The sequence below is a fragment of the Kogia breviceps genome, chromosome 18, assembly GCF_026419965.1.
Source record: "Kogia breviceps isolate mKogBre1 chromosome 18, mKogBre1 haplotype 1, whole genome shotgun sequence".
NCBI classification, from domain to species: domain Eukaryota; kingdom Metazoa; phylum Chordata; class Mammalia; order Artiodactyla; family Physeteridae; genus Kogia; species Kogia breviceps.
Window position 1 is genome coordinate 51,385,031 of NC_081327.1, and position 17,048 is coordinate 51,402,078.

The 17,048-nt window shown below is 51.1% G+C and overlaps 1 protein-coding gene across 1 annotated transcript in view; it reads right to left on the reverse strand.

Annotated features, from left to right (window-relative positions):
* Positions 1-803: 803 nt before the first annotated feature.
* The window catches only part of LOC131744398 (polycystin-1-like protein 2), a 47,674-nt gene continuing 31,429 nt past the window's right edge, over positions 804-17,048 (reverse strand). The window contains 12 exon segments of the mRNA XM_067018377.1: positions 804-965; positions 4,247-4,466; positions 4,552-4,879; positions 5,551-5,736; positions 7,340-7,477; positions 10,434-10,544; positions 10,755-10,856; positions 11,057-11,139; positions 11,311-11,591; positions 13,300-13,482; positions 15,019-15,132; positions 15,134-15,160. Of these exon segments, the coding sequence (XP_066874478.1) occupies positions 804-965; positions 4,247-4,466; positions 4,552-4,879; positions 5,551-5,736; positions 7,340-7,477; positions 10,434-10,544; positions 10,755-10,856; positions 11,057-11,139; positions 11,311-11,591; positions 13,300-13,482; positions 15,019-15,132; positions 15,134-15,160 (1,935 nt within the window).

Here is a 17,048-nt window from a genome sequence, read left to right on the forward strand (position 1 = left end):
TCATCTCATCCCAGAAGACTCTCAGTGCACATTTAGCATATTAAAAGCTCTGACAATTCCCATGCTAAAGAACTTGTGTATCCAGTGTTTCCCACATTTGATCTAGAAACATTTGGGGGAGGATGACACCTGTCATGAGTTTAATTGTGGCCCCTAAAGAGATGGGTTGAAGTCCCAGCCCCCATACTGGGAAGAAGGCCATGTGGCAACAGAGGCAAAGGTTAGAATGATGCATCTAGAAGCCAAGGAACGCCAAGGATTGCTGGCACACGCTAGAAGCTAAAAGAGAGCCTTCCAAGGGAACACGGCCCTGTTGACACCTTGATTTTGGACTTCTATCCTCCAGAACTGTGGAGCAATAAATTTCTGTTGTTTTAAGCTACCTGGTTTGTGGTACTTTATTCTGGCAGCCCTAGCAAACTAATATGACACCCATTAGCATCTCCTGGACACAGTTTGGGAAACCCTGAACTAGAATCATTCAGAGGCAACTCCTGAGTGAGCAAGAAGATGAAATAGTCTGTAGAGGGGATTTCCCACCCCCCCTCCCCGAACTCCAGACAATATTTGTTATATTTCTAGGAGAAAATATATTTGAACAAACAGTCTATGACAGTGGTGGCAACTGTATGGAGGTATGTATGTATTTTTCCTTTTTTTTTTTTTTTGCTTGCCAGGTTTGGTAACTCTTCTATGGACACAGAAAAATATTGACCTGGAGAGATTACAGAATCATTGGTAAGTGTAGGCCTAAGATGCTGGCCCTCCCCTACTCTACAGATGATTGTGCCTGGACCAACTGCTTAAATTTGGGGCACAGCTGATACAGGTTGAGGGGCCCAGGGCTCTGACAGCAACTCAGGCTGCTCACTGCTGCTTCCAGGCTCCTGGCTTTTACATTTAATGCCCAGGAAACTGAGTATCTTCATCAGTAGCAAATCGACAATCTCTCCTTCCTCCGACAGCTGCAGAGGGAGAAAGAACCATGCAACTTAGGTAGGGCCATTCTCTTTGAGGGCTTTTCTAAGGGGAAACCATGGTTTTATCGTCCAATTTGGTTCCTGCCAAAGTCACTTCACTGTTTAGTGTTGCTTTTGTGTTGGAATTGACCTCCTTCTGGGAATCCCAAGGGTGTTCACTCCTGCCTTTATCCCCACAGGGCTCCTTCTTTATCCCCAGGGGGTTCCTTCTTCCCCTCCACTGAGAATGACAAGATGCCCTCCACCCCGCCACCCACTCCCACAAAGGCTATTAGGAATTTGTGTACAGAGACCCTCATTGCTGTTGGGAATGTGAAATGGAAAACAGTTCGGTGGTTTCTCAAAATTTAAACCATAGTAACCATATGAACATCTTGAAATAAATTTCTGGTCCCAAGATGGAGCTGCTCCTGTGCAGGGTGCCATGTCAGCAGACTGAAACTTGGATAACTTTTGTGTCTTTGTAAAGGCTCCCCTTGACCAGAAGTGCGGTATATCCAGTCAGCTAATCCCCAAACACCAGGCAGACTCCAGGCTCTATACTTATTTCCTCTTCCTTCTCATCCCAAACAAGGTTCACTCTGTGGCCCTGGCCAATCAGATACTTCCTATTTTCCCCTTCCTTATTCATTATTCTTTATCCTACATAAACTTCCTGCCTTCCACTCCATTTTGCAGGTCTCTGAATGGAGACAGTCCACTTCATGAAAAGTTAAATTTTATTTGTCATCACCTAAATTGTTTTCTTTAGTCATTTTTCCAATGGGTTCTCAATCTTGGCTGTGTATGCAAACCACATGGGAGATTTCAAGATACCAGTCCTTGGATCCTTCTCTTAGGAATTCTGTTTTTATTGGTCTCAGGTGCAGTGGCAGGCATTGCCAAAAGCCCCCAGGTGTTTCTAATGTACAGTCAGGGCTGGTAATCACTGATGTAATGAACAGAGTCCCACAGATCAGGAGATGTGATTCTAGTCTACCCTTCATTTGCCATGATCTTGGGAAATTAATTTCCTCCTTCTGGGCCTCAGTTTCCCATCCCATGTGCAAAGGTCCCCTGGCCATCAGAGCAGAGGTTCTGAAAATGCAGTCCCCAGACTGGTAGCATCACATCATCTGGAAACTTGTTAGAATTGCAGATTCTCAAGCTCCATCCCAAATCTCCCCAGTCAGAAACTCTGGGGGTGGGACCTGGGAATTTGTGTTTTGATGAGCCATCCGAGGGATTATGATTGGCGGTATTTTGGTTTGTTTTTAACATTATATCTATCTGTCTGTCTATCTATCTATCTAAAGTATAGTTGATTTACAATGTTAGTTTCAGGTGTACAGCACAGTGATTCAGTATCTTTATAGGTTTTACTCCATTACAAGTTATTGCAGAGACTTCCCTGGTGGTCCCGTGGTTAAGAATCCGCCGGCCAATGCAGAGGACGTGGGTTCACTCCCTGGTCAGGGAACTAAGATCCCACGTGCCGCAGGGCAACTAAGCCCACGCTCGGCAACTACTGAGCCTGTGTGCCACAACTAGAGAAGCCTGCGCAACACAATTAAAAAGATCCCGCATGCCACAATGAAGATCCTGCATGCCACAACTAAGACCCGTTGCAGCCTAATTAATTAATTAATTAAAAGTTATTACAGAATAACGGCTATAATTCCCTTGGGAATTATATTATCTATATATACATATATTACACACACACACATATATATAATATATCCTTGTTGCGTGTCTTTTTTTTTTTTTTTTTTGTGGTATGCGGGCCTCTCACTGCTGAGGCCTCTCCCGTTGCGGGGCACAGGCTCCGGACGCACAGGCTCAGTGGCCATGGCTCACGGGCCCAGCCGCTCTGCGGCACATGGGATCTTCCCGGACCGGGGCACGAACCCGTGTCCCCTGCATCAGCAGGCGGACTCAACCACTGCGCCACCAGGGAAGCCCTATTTTTCTTTTTTTATTTGGCCATGCTGCACAGCATGTAGCATCTTACTTCCCCGACCAGGGATTGAACCCTTGCCCCCTGCAGTGGAAGCACAGAGTCTTAACCACTGGACCACCAGGGAAGTCCCAATTTTATACATAGTACTTCATATATGATGCATGTTAAAGTTTGAGAACCATGCTGTTAGAGCAGCCACATAGAACATCAGGGGCTTAGGCAGGCAGCAGATGCAACTGTCACAGTCCCTCTTGGGCTGGCAGTTCACAAGACCAGTTCCTGGAGATCTGCTCACGGGTGCCATGGAAAGAGCACGTGCCAGAGGGAGCCAGGTTCAAATCTTGCCTGCCTTGTGGGCAAGCTGATAATGTCTTCAGGCCTCAGTTTCCTCATCTGCAATAGTGTTAACACCAGTGCCTCAGGATCATTGTGAAGAGGAAATAGAAGTGTGTGTGTGTATGTGTGTGTGTGTGTGCGTGTGCAAGTGCGTGTGTGTGTGCACATGTAATAATAGCTGTTATTACTTAGAGCAGTAATGATGGGCCTGTTTTAAAACATGCCCTGTCCCTGGTGGGTCTCTGTCCTCCTTTGATACATAGAAGCAGAGAGTATCAGTTGTTCTGAGTGGCAGGAAACACCTATTATGTGGAAATAAGCTATTCCTGGCCTGTCCTTAATCCCAGGGGACCCCTGCCAGGTGTCCTCCTTTGGGGCTTGTTACTTGTGTTCCTTGGTGCTGTAATAGTGCCATGGAGGAGATGGAGGTTCACATGGGTTCACTAACTCACCTGAGACTACACAGCTAACAGGAGCAGTGCCAGGGTTTCAAACCTAGGGCTCTCTGACTCTAGAGCGTGCTGGGAGACACAGTGTGTGTGGGCCCTGAGTGTCCCTGCACATTCATGCTGAGTATTCCAGGAATGCAAGGCTCTGGCTGGGCTTTACCCAGGCGTCCTCTCAGGGCTGAGTTTGCAGTGAGCAACGTCAAGGGATGAGGTGACATCCTCCTTCAGACAAAGAGCAGGCTTGCTTCTGCCACTGTAGAAACAGTGAATGCTCCAAGCTCAGTGTTCCTCCTTGGTACTGTAACTCACTGCATGGGCAAGCATCTGTCGTGACCCTTCCTGGGGAACTGACTTCAATCACCATGACGCTCTGCTACTGCTTTTACTGTGAGTAATGAAAACCTTTGTCTCTGACCTAGGAGTCTTGTGTCTTCTGCCAGCATCCATGAAACAGGCTAGTGTGTTAGCTCATGAGTAGGGTAAGACCTCAGACCCTGCATAATTCTTGGTTAAGGTTAAAAGCCTTCACCACTTCCTACTTGCCTGGTGGTGGACGCTTTGTGTCGTTCTAAGTTCCCCATCCCTGTATTGGCTCTAGCAGAGGCCACCAGGCTTGGTGCAGCAGGCTGAGAATGCTGGAAGCAGGATTTCCCTTCGAACTCTGAGACTGCACAGTTTCCAGGGGCCTGAAAATATGACCTGAATGCCTCTGAATCCCCCAGCCCCTCCCCACAATGATACAATGAGCTTGGCTCGGCCCTGTTTTGAAAGCTGCACCCTCCAATCAGATCTGGACTTGAGCAAATGTCTTTCCTCTGCTGCATGTGAATCCAGTGAGCCTTACCTTGATGCACTTTGGCGATCAGTCCCCAAGGGGACCATGTAACCTCCTCCCCAGTACACAGTGAGTTTGCCCCAGATGAGATACCCTCGGCGCTGGCTCCGGCTCTGGTACTGCCAAGCCTGGGAAAAGTCATTGCTGTTATTGAGGACAGAGGCATTCCAGCCTTCCCCACAGTCTGACAGGTCTTCAACATCCAGGGAATATGGCGCATGGCATCCATCAAGAGAAGCCTGCAGCTGCAGGGCAAGAGTGCAAGAGCTTTCCTGGACCCTCACTTGGCAAATCTGGGCACTTCCCACCAGCTTGGAGTTCCCATCAGTGATAAAGCCTGGAGATGAGAAACAAGTGGGTAAATCTAGCCATCAACATCATCTTAACACATCCCAAGCTTTCTGGCCTGGATGCTAACGTGAATTTCAGTGTACCCGTTGTAGAATTAGCCAAGAGAAGTTCATGGCCAACCACAGACTACATTCAACCATTCATCACCATCTCCCCACCTTGGACCTGGTCTACTTCTTGCATAACTTCTCTTGGGGAGTGGCAACTCCTACCCAGTCATCAACTTGGAGACCATTTATGTCCTTTCCCTCGATGCCCACATCCTAAGGGTCAACGAGGCCCACCAATGGTACCTTTTCAATGTTGTCGGCACCCACCCCGTCTCTCCATCACCTCTGCCCCCACCCCTACATCAGTCGCATCATTTTTGCCCAGCATCCTAACTTACCTACCCTCAACTCCCAACTTCCACATGCAGCTTATACCACAGATTTGATTATGTTACTGCCTCACCGAGAAGCTGTCACTGGCTCCTCATTTCCTTGAGCATAAGCTATGAGCTTCCAGAGCCTTCCAGAGCTAGGGACCCTCAGAGGGTCTCTCCTTCAAAGCATATGGCTCTGTGGTTATTGATTCTCTTTAAGGCTGAAGTTGACAGTGGCCCACAGCTGTTCCCAGAAAGGAGCTGACACATGTCCTGGGGTGGGTGGACGGTACCTGGGTGATGACTGTCCAGGTTGCTCACGAGGGTGGTGTTGGCCCACGTGAAGAAGTCCTGAAAGCCCAGCACGGCTGAAAAGCCTCGGGTGAAGCTGTGCCCAAGGTGTCTGTTGACGTGGTAGGCGCTGGGGTCCCCCTGCCCGTAGGCCACCAGCAGCTGCATCCACAGGGAGCCCAGGTGCTCTGGGAAGGGAGGCACAACCCCCGGTCAGGCCGAGGCCCCAACTCCTACCAAGTCCAGGGCAGGAAATGGAAAGGCACATGGCTCAGAACAGTTGAGGTCTTGTAGACCAGCCACTCGCCCCTCTGGTGACAAAGGAATCAGTCCTTATAGGGACAGCAGAAAGGAGTAAAGTTCACAGGCCATGAGCCTCCTGCCTGGGTTCACAAACCAGCTCTGCCACTTCCCATCCATGTGCCCTTCGCAAGTGACTTAACCCCTCTGTGCCTCACTCTCCTCGTCTGTGAAATGGGGATAATTCTGTCACACAGGGTTGTGATGAGGGAGTCAACAAATTAATATTTATAAAGCACTTAAAATAGTGCCTGAACAGATTTCGTGCTGTATGACTATTTCTTAAATAGAATTTTTTTTTAAATGGGGCCCTGGGGAGTTCCCTGGCGGTCCAGTGGTTAGGTCTCAGAGCGTCCACTGCAGGAGTTCAATCCCTGGTCGGAGAACTAAGATCCCACATGCTGCAAAAAAAAAAAAAAAAAAAAAAATGAGGCTCTGCCATGTTGCAGTGCTGAGGATAGAGCAATAAAGATGACAGACGTGTTCCCTGCCCTCATGGAGTGCACCTGTAGACAGGTGAGTGTGACCTAAGGGCCCATTAGGTACAAAGATTTAGTTTAGGAGGTCTGACATTAGAATCATGTTGGGGGGTGCAGAACGTTACTGAACCAGAATCTCTGGGCCCAGGGCTTGGGAATGTGCATTCGGGCGCCCCCGCTCCAAGATGACTTGTTGGGGTTCTGCCCACATCCGTCTTGTTCTTCATTCTGTACATGCAGCTCCTACGCAAGCTCCGCCAACTCTGGTTTGGCCACATGGGCTCCCCATGGGAGGGCAGGCCAGGGCTGTGGCAGGGTCAGTGCCCTGCTTGGAAGCAGCCCTCACCAGTGACCTGGTGGGTGGCAACTAGGGGCTGTGTGCTACGTTCGCCCCTCCCGAGGTCTCAGCAGGACTGAGCCCCCATTGCCCGCGTGGAACCCACTCACCAACCGCATTCCATCGGCTTCCGTCTCTCTCCTGCACTTTTTCCTACCAGTGCTTCTCAGGATCGCCTCCCAGACCAACTGCTTGTGCCCAGATCTGCCTGTGGGGGAACCCAGACTAAAACAAACAGTGAGGTTTGAAAGCCTCTGGTCAGCGGGCCAGAGGAGCCTCTCTGACGACACAGCCTTTGGGCTGAGAATTGAAGAATAAAAGGAATTAACCAGAGGAAAAGGCAGGGAGGAGGGTGCGCACCTTCCAGGCAGACTGGATGCCACAGGGCCTGGGCCAGGAGCTGCAGGACGCAGTGTTGCTGGAGCTTAGGGTACAAGGGGCCGAGAGAGGTGACCTGGGTGGGTGGAGCACAGCAGGGAGTTTGGACGTTATCCAGGGGCCTGGAAGAGCCACGGAAGGATTTTAAGTTTAGGGGAGAAGCTGGGGAGAGTTGATATCTGGGACAATGGGCCCAGAAGACGTGTGGGCCTGTCAGAGATTGTACCACATCTGCTCAAATCTATGTTGAGAACCAGCAAGTGGGAAGGTTGTTCGTAAGTAATCTTGGCTGCCTACCCAAGATTTCTCTGATAAAGGCAAATGCTTTCTGTTCCTTGAGGTGGGTGGTTTTCATCTTCCCAACGTCAGAGGCCAGAGGCTTCTGGTAGATGTCCCTTCTGCTGTTTCTTCGTGCTCGAAACAAGGCAGAGGGGTCTGTGAAAGCAAGGCCACAAGGACAGTCCCCCAAATGGGCAGTGGAACCAGCGTGTACGTTTGCAACCAAGAGACTCTCCTCACCAGGTACAACGGGATCCACCGTTCCTCCTCCTCGGGAGCCATTTCCCAGCGCTGCCCTCCATGCCTCTGCCCGCGCCATCCCAGTGCTTAGAATTCCGTCCCTTCTTCTCCAGCTGGAGAATTCTCCTCCTCCTGAAAGCGCAGCTGCCTTCCTCACCTGAACTCTTACTGATTCCTGGATGCTGTCTTCTGTGTTCCTGAACTCTAAGATGGATCCCAGTGCTTCCAAAACTTGGAAGGATGGAAGGATGAAGGTAACTAATATTTCAAAGTCCTGTTATATGTAATTCCAAGTATCTTCTTTTCCAAACCACCTTATTGACCTATAATTTTCATAATTTCACCCGTTGGAAGCCTGCCATTCAGTGATTTTAGTAAATTTGTAGACTTGTGCCACCATCACCACAACCTAGCTTTAGAACATTTCTGTCGCCCCTAAAGGTTTCCTCATGTCCCTAAAATTGGTCTCTACTCCCACTCTCTCCCCACCCTTAGCCCCATTAATTTTCTTTCTGTCTTCATAGATTTTTTTTCTGGACTTTTCATACAAACGGAATCATATGTACATAGTTTCTTGTATCTGGCATCTTCTCTTAGCACAATGGTTTGGTGTTCATCCATGTTGTGTATATTAGTAGTTAGTTTCTTTTTCTTTTTCTTTCTTTTTTTTTTTTTTTCTTTCTCCCATGCCACGTGGCTTGCCGGACCTTAGTTCCCCGACCAGGGATCAGACCTGGGCCCTCTGCAGTGGAAGCACAGAGTCCTAACCAATGGACCATCAGGGAATTCCTTGTAGTTAGTTTCTTTTTATTGTTGAGTAATATTCCATTGTACGGACATACTACCTTTTGTTTATCCATTCACCTGTTGATGAACATTTGGATCCTAGTTTGGGCTATTAAGAACAATGAATGTGTTGTCTGGACATATATTTTCATTTCTCCTGGGTAGATTCCTAGGAGTGGCTAAATATCTTTTGACTGTTACAAATGAAGCTTCTGTGAACATTTGTGTACAAGTTCCTGTGTAAAAATAATTCTTCATTTCTCTGGGATAAATGCCCAAGAGTGTAATTTCTGGGGCGTATGGTAAGCCCATTTTTAGTTTTGAAAGGAACTGCCATACTTTTCCAGAGTGGCTCTACCATTTTACATTCCCACCAGCAACGTATGAATGCTCCAGTTTCTCTGCATCCTTGTCAGCATTTGGTGTTATCACTATTTTTAGCCAGTCTGATAGGGGTATATTGACCCAACTATCGTTTGGATCCATGCCCCTCTGTCCTCCCCCACTGCTAATGCATGCCATCTCTAGTCTGGACCATTTCAGCAGTCTTCCTACTGGCCTCTGCACTTCTACTTTTGACCCAATACCTCTGGTCTCCAAGAGCAGTCACAAAATCGCAAATCCGATCATGCTGCTCTCCTATTTAAAACACTCCAAAACCCCGGCATTGCTCCAGGCCCTACAGGGCCCTGCATGACCTGCTCCCCATCCACCTCTCTGCCCTCATCTTGAAGCATTCCTTCCATGCACACATAGCTCCCCAACTCTGGCCACCCTGTCAGTAATTGCTATAAAATGACAAGCTCTTGTCCCACCTCAGGGCCTTTGCACATGCCCAGTGTTCAGACCCTCCCTCTCCCATCCTCTAGGAGCCACCCTCTCATTCTACCCCCTCATTCTCTCTTACAAGTCATTTTGTGCATTTACTTGTCTAATGTGTCTTCCCAGATGGGCTGTTCATTCCAAGGGCAGCAACCTGTTCCATCCAGTCAGTGCTGTGTTGCCAGGGCTGAGGCTGAGAGTGGGGATTGACTTCAGATGAGCAAGAAGGAACTTTTGGGGTTAAGTTCCAAAAAGCTGTTCTAAATCTGAATTGTGGTGATAGGTGCACGACTCTATAAATTTTCTAAAATCAGTAATTATACACTTACAATGACTGGATTTTATGTAAATCATGTTCTGAAGCCACTGTACTGCCTGGCACATGGAAAGTACTCCCTGGATAATTGCCAAAGGAATTACTTAATGAATATTTAATTGGTCAGGAGGCTGTCCTCTCTTTGGAGAAAAATTACTCTTTTGACTTGGGAAGATGGTTTTAATGGACTTTTTGGATCTACAAAGCCAAATCCCTATTGTAGGGGAGAAGAATACAGTCCCATGAGGAGGTCACCATACTGATGATGATGTAAGGATGTGGGCTTTCATTTGTTCCTGTTTTACTTTCCCTGAAAGTCAAAATCTCTGTATAGGCTATTAGAGTGTTGAATCTGTTCTGTTTGCTTGTTTGTTTTTTGTAATTCTCTTATTGGAGGCACCCTCAGGAGTTTTGGCTGGGAAGTGAGAAATCAGGTTGGGGGGAAGAGGGCTGGTCATGGGCTCCTCTGACCAGTCGGCATGGCTGTGTTCCACTAAAACTCTTTACAAAAACAGGCACTGGGCTAGATTTGGCCCACTGGCTGTTGTTTGCAGACCTTTGTCTTAGAACCCTAATTATAGCTCCCTCACCCCCATTCACACCCCTCACCCACACGAGCTTGTTTTTCGGTTGTCTAATGGCCCTGGGGAAGACAGCTGCTAGCTTGGGATCACACAGAGGGTGATGGCCCTTGAAGAACATGGACCCTGTGGTGCCTCTTCATGCTTAGGCGTCAGAGAGAAGGGCTCAGATAGGGGAGGAGCAGGTTGCCCAAGAGACAGAGGAAGAGTCACTTGTCCCTGGATGCATTGGGGGTGCTTCAGTAGCCAGGGTGAAGGCTGATGGGGAGTGAAGGTCTGAGGTCAGGACCACCCAGTGTCTGAACTCCACGGGGCTTTCTGAGCCTTGTCAGGTTCCAGACCCCCGTCTGTACCCAGGCACCATTACCTGGGCCAGAGAGATGTCACAGGAGGGGGGCCACAGGCTCCTCCTCGTCCTCCACCCTCTTCAACAGCAGCGCAAAGAAAGCAGTGAACCCCAGCACCTGGAAAACACCCACTGTGAACCCCAAGCCTGGGTTGGAAACTGCCTATCAATTCCTTGTCTGAGCTTGGGTGGAATGGGAGCCACACTTGTGTCCTGGGTGCAGGAGCCATGCTCTGGGGAAGCCGTCCTCTGCAGAGAGGGGACGTGCTCATAAAGGGTCAGGGGCAGGGCTTGCGTGCCTGGCCACCAACCAGGCAGAGACAGGCAAATCCTTGAACTCACCCTGCTTCCGGCATTCTCTGAGCCCTCCCACCTGCTGGTCTCCTGCAGTTCCGCTCGGGGCCGGGGGTCTCAGCGGTGCCTGCAGCGTCGTCCAGCCCACGGCTGTCAGGGGGAGGGAGGGAAGGGGGAGGGCACCCCCAGGTACTGGAGGAGCGCTCAGCGAGAGGGAGGCAGGAGCTCCACGGGAAACTCCCCGGGCAGGTGCGTCTGGAATCCCCACGGATCCACGGAGCAGCAGGCTTGCCAGACACACTCTGGCTGAGGTTAAAAGTGGGCTGGTCCCCTTCTTTCCGCCTCCTCACCTGCACAGCCCGACATGACCCGTCTCTCGGGACACACGCGTGGCTCTGACACTGGCGTGGCGCTCACCACCTCCCTTCCTGTGCTGCACAAACACCCAACATGGGGACCTTCTCTCGGTGAAAAGCCCTTTCCACTCTAGGTCCCATCACTTCTCCTACTGCCAGGCAGGTCCCTGGGCTCTGCCTGTCGCAGGGTCTTGGGATGTGGGTGTGGCATGAGCCAGGTCAGGGGATACCACAGTGTCGCCGGTTACCTGTCTGTGTACACGGAGGCCGAGGGGGCCGCCGGCGTGGCTGGAAGGCCCCCAGGCAGTCCCCCCGGCAGGACGGCGGCCTGCATGTGCCCCACAGCTCCCAGCAGCTGGGGCGCTGTGGCTGTCTGGAAAAGGAAGCAGGGGACGGTGCTGTGGACCGGTGTCCGTACACCACCTCTGGTTACTGCCACCAGGCTAGTGTGCCCTTTGGCAGGGACTGGGAGAGGGCAGAGGAGCAAGGCGGAGACCATGATGGAAGGCCCTTTACTGGGCACCAGGCGCTGTGGGGAGCCAAGAGTAGGCACTTAGCAGAAGATTCCAGGCTCTGCCAGCAGGGGCTTTACCACACCTGTTTGGCAGGCGGGGAGACAGAGGCACAGAGAGAGTGACGGCTCGTGGCGGCCACGCACTGCGAAGGGGAAGCGCCGGGGTCACGGCAGGGCTCACCGTGCGCCTGTCTGTGCTGCCCCGTTGGGCCCCGACACCTGCCCACAGACCAGGTCTTCTTCGTGCGGAAATGGAGAGTCACAGGCAGAGCCGTTGCGCGGGGTCACCCGGGCTCAGACTCCACTCCCCGTGCGACCCAAACCCTTGGGTGAAGATGCGGCCTCGCTGAAGCCAAGGCAGGCGTGCGGAGCGGGGGGCTGGACGTTTGTGCAGAGTTCCTGTCAGTGCACAGATTGTGCGTGAGTGTATGTGTTATGTCTGACGGGCGTGTGACTGTACGTGCATGAATGTCAGTGTTTATGTGTGTATTGACGGGGACTGTGTGTGAATGTAAGTATTTGAGTGTGTGTGTGTGTGTGTGTGTGAGTGTAAGTGGGTATGTGTGAGTATAAGTGTGTGAATGTGTCTGAGTGAATGTGGTTTGAGGGTGTGGGGGTACAAGTATCTGAGCATGAATGAGTGTGCGTATGTGGTTTTGTGTGTGACTGCAACCGTGTATGAGAGTCTGTGTGTTTGTGTGACTGTGTGGCCCTGTGTGAAGATATGAGTGTAAATGTGCATCTGTGTGAGTGTGTGCCGGAATGTGTGCTTCCGATGTATGTGAGAGCAGAAGTGAGTGCCTAGAAGTGTGCGTGAATGTGTGAGTGTGTGTGATTGAATGTGTGTATGAGTGTTAGTGTTTGTGGGTGGGTGTGAGTGTGTGGATATGTGTTTGAGTGTGTTTGTGTGGCCACGTGCGAGAATGTGTGTGTGAGTTCTTCTTGAATGCAGTGATGGCCCCGCACGGTAAAGGGCTGTTGAGCAGCAGGTCATGGGTTCTGTGGCTCCATCTTGATGACGTCCTGGGTGCTGCGGCCGCGTGAGGCTGTGCTGCAGCTCTTCTTACTCTGGGGGCTGCCTCTCTTCTAAAGATGTTCTGTATCCTTGGCTAAGTGAACCAGGAGTTGGATTCAAACTTGCAAGGGTGAACCTACGATCTCTCCAACGGGTGGCCTCTCCAGGATGAGGCAGAGCTTGTCAACCTACTACAGATGAGGAGATGAAGCTGCAGGAGGTTGTGTCACTGGCCCAAGTCACAAGGCTTGTGAGTGACAAGGTCAGGGTTCACACTCAGGCCGCCTCTTTTTTTTTTCGGTATGCGAGCCTCACACTGTTGTGGCGTCTCCCGTTGTGGAGCACAGGCTCCGGACGCGCAGGCTCAGCAGCCATGGCTCACGGGCCCAGCCGCTCCGCGGCATGTGGGATCCTCCTGGACCGGGACACGAACCCGCGTCCCCTGCATCGTCAGGCGGACTCTGAACCACTGTGCCACCAGGGAAGCCCAAGGCCGCCTCTTTTGAAGGCTGCGCTTGGCCTGCTGTACCACGCTGCCTCCCAGAAGCTCTGGTCTCTGGAGCCTTTCTTCCAGCTCCTAGAAAGGACTTTAACCTCAGTGCCTCAGTTTCCTCATCTGCAAGATGTGGAGAAAGATCCACCTAGAAGTGCTGGTGTGAGCTGGGCACGCGGTAAGCAAGACTTCTGCGTCTGGGCTGGGACACCTACCTGGCTGCCATTGGACCCTGCAGGCTCTTCTGGTCTGTCCCTCAGGGAAGCTTCCAGCACGCTGCCCACAGCCTGGAACAGGTCCCCGGTGGCTGCCTGGTGCCTCTGGTCCTCAGGATGGGCCTCGGCACTCACTGCCAACAGGGCCTCACTGGCATGCTGCAGAGCCCTGCTGGCCTCCCTCTGGGCTCACTCCAAGGAGGAGGAAGAACAGCATGCGCCCCTGCCTGGGTTAGACCAGCCCCTGGACCATTCCAGGGACCAGTGCTGCAGTGGAGTGGAGCAAGGTGAGGCCTCAAGCCAGGGAAAATCTGGGCTGGGCCCATCACAAAAGCTGCCTGTGTCGCTGACTTGAGGCCAGGTGTTCCTTCCCTCTCACGTGCTAAGTTCCTTCAGGACACTAGCCTCATGCATCTCTGGATCTTTCTCAGAGTGCCTTGCACAATGCCCAGCACATAGTAGGCATTCAGTAAACATTCACTGACTTGAGATAGCCGGCTGGCTGGCTGGCTGGCTGGCTGGATGGATGGATGGACATAGCACTTATTCCAATTTTGTAATTATGTATGTATTTGTGAAATGGTTTAGTAGCTGGTGGGCCCAGTTGTCTAAAAGTGCCATGAAGGCAGAGGCCATGTCTATGTGATTTGCTGATGAATTTTCAATGAGTTGCACAGTATCTGGCACCTACTAGGCATCCGGGGAGCACTTGTTGAATGAATGAAAAAATTAATGCATGGATGAATGAGTGGAAGGGTGGAGAGACGGATGTATATGTACGTGTATAGACGTATGTGCGTAGAAGGGATGCATGAGCAAATGGATGTGTAAGTGGGAAGTATGATATTAGGGTGATCAGGGTCCCAGAAATAAAGGTCAGCATAGCAGGCTCCAGGACCAGGGATGTGAGGGGGACAGCCTCCTGACAGAGTGGCTGGGACAGAGCCAAGACAGCTCTCCCCTTTACTGCTTATGGCTTCTTTATTGACATTTGGCTGCCACAACATTGGGAACGTGGTGATTCAATCTGAGTTCTCCAAGAAGCAGGCCCTAAGGCAAGGATCTGGCCACCAGTCATTTATTTGGAGATAATCCCAGTTAAACGCCGGAAGCAGAACGGGGAAGTGAGACAGGGAAGGGTAGGAAGCCAGTCCAGGGGGTGTGACCAAGCCACTTTCCTGGGGCTCAGTCCTACTTGGGAGGTCTCCACCAAGAGGAGCAGGGGAGCCGGGGTATCTGTACCCCGGCCCATTAGGCACTGAGAACTGCGTTGACCCCCTGACATGTCCACCCTGCCGTGTGGGCAGGCAGAAGGGACTCTGGAGGGGAGGTCAGAGAAGGCCCCCAGGCAAAGAAAGGCAAGAGCTGGCAGCTGGACATCACAGTGCCCTCAAGTGGGGGACATGGGCGGGTCAGCAGCAGCACCTGGACGCACCCTTGACCACCCAATGGTTAGTTAGATTCAGGTGCGCACCGGCCGGTGGGGGAGCCAGGTGTGTGAGCACACAGGCTATCACAAACAGAGGGAGACACAGGGCTGTGAGAGGGGCATCTTCCCGCCCTTGGCATCACCCACGAGGGACGCTTGGGAGCAAGAAGGCAGAAGTCTTGGAGGCCCTGTGACTGAGGGACCTGTGACCTGGGCTGGGGTTTGTTGTCAGCCGCCCACCGCAGACGTGCACGTCCTATTGCCTGGCTCAGCGGGTGGGAGCTTCTCACCTGGGCCAAGGGCGTGAGCTCCTCACCGTGGTGGGTCACCTCTTTCAGTGCCTCGGCCAGCTGCTGCACCTTCCGCGTGTCCCCCAAGGTGGCGTTGACTGCGGGCAGTGACCCCGCAGACACAGAGGATATGCTCTCTGACCTTGGCATAGACACAGGAAGGTGGGGAGAGGAAATGTAATTCCAGTGGCTTGATGAAGCTGTTTCAGAAAGATTTGGGGTCTGAGAAAGTGACCAGGCTCATGTGGGGTTTTTCAAAGCCGGTAGACCTCTTTTTGTCTCCTAGGATGGGTGGTGGGCAGAATCATAGCCTCCCAAAGGTAGCTACATCCTAATCCATGAAATCTATGGGTATGTTACTCACATGGCAAAAGGCACCTCGGCAGAATCGCTTTGGAGATTTGATTAAGGTAAGGATTCTGAAATGGGGAGAGTATCCTGTATTAACCAGTTGGGACCAATGTAATCACAGGGGTCTTTACTAGAGGGAGGTAGGAGCGTCAGAGTCAGAGAAGATGTGATGATGGAGGCAGAGGTGGTGGAGAGGGGGAGGGAGATGGAGATGGGGAGACAGGGGTAGAGGGAGACGGGTCGGGATTTGAAGATGCTGGTGTTGAAAATGGAGGAGGCAATGTGAGTAGCTTCTAGAAGCTGGAAAAGCCAATGGGTGGATTCTCCTCTAGAGCCTCCAGACAGTTCACAGCCCCACCACCACTTTAGTTTTAGCCCAGTGAGACTCATTTCAAACTTCTGACCTCCAGAAATGTAAGATAATAAATTTGTTTCATTTTAAGTCATAAAGTTAATGGTTATTTGTTATAGCAGCAGGAGGAAACTAATACAGGATGTCTCAAGCTTTCTCCAAATCTTGAAATCAAATCTGTAATATCTGGGGAATTCCCTGGCGGTCCAGTGGTTAGGACTCTGCAATCTCACTGCCAAGGGCCTGAGTTCGATCCCTGGTCAGTGAACTAAGATCCCACGTGCCACATGGCACGGCCATCTGTAAAATCTGGCATTATTTAAAAACAAATGGTGTCTCACGGTCTCACTGTGACTTAAATGGCATGAAATTCAGAAATTGGATTACTTTGTTGGCCCAGTATGGATGGGAGGTCTTGTTGCAGACTTGGGTCCCTATGTGCCTTTGGGGCAATGGGGACAAGGATCCCTCGAACCATCCCCCAACTCCAGCCTTAAGCCAGACCTCCTGGGGCTTCCAGGGAACATGCTTTCTAAGCCGCAAAGCCCTAATGAGAGGGGCTGGCTTTGGCTGAGGCAAGAGAAAAACCTAAGAAAATAATTTTAACACCACCCCATCGAACTTTCTGCGTTTATAGAAATGTTCTGTCCCCGTTTTGTCCAGTAGCATAGCCACTTGCCAAATGTGACGACATATTAAGCCCTTGAAATGTGGCTAGTACGACCAGAGAACTGAATTTTTAACTTTATTTCATTAAAATTCATTTTAATTTAAATGTACGTGGCCAGACATGGTTCATGGCAACAGTCTGGAAGAACACAGATAGAGGTGAGTAATCCCTCTTTTACGCTTCCGTCCTGCTTGCTACTCACAACTCACTCTTCTAACTGTCTAACAGTCGTTCACAGCAGCTGCAGAGTTTGAGCATGTCTGCCAACAGCTCAGGGTGCAGGAGGAAAGAATAGCCCTGTCTATGAGGGGATTCCTGTCAGAACGTTCTGGAAGGAAAATCAGGTAATGCATAATCTCGTGTTTGCCTCTGCAGCTCTTCCCCATCCTTGGTCGCCCTTCTGGAGGCTGCTCTCATGGAGATGTCACTGGCTGCTGGGCCTCTGGCTCATGGATTCGCTCAGCGGGAGACGAGAGGGCAGGAGGAGAGAGAGCTGGAAGCTTTGCTCCCGGCATTCTCCCTGCCGGGGTTGCCTGCCTCATCCTTCAAAGCCACCGCTCCTACCAGGGAGCTCCCTCCACGCGTAGCTGCCCCTTGAGAATGCTGGTCACTTCAGGGTGAGCCCCTGGGGTCCTGTGTTCTCTCTCGCTTATTTCT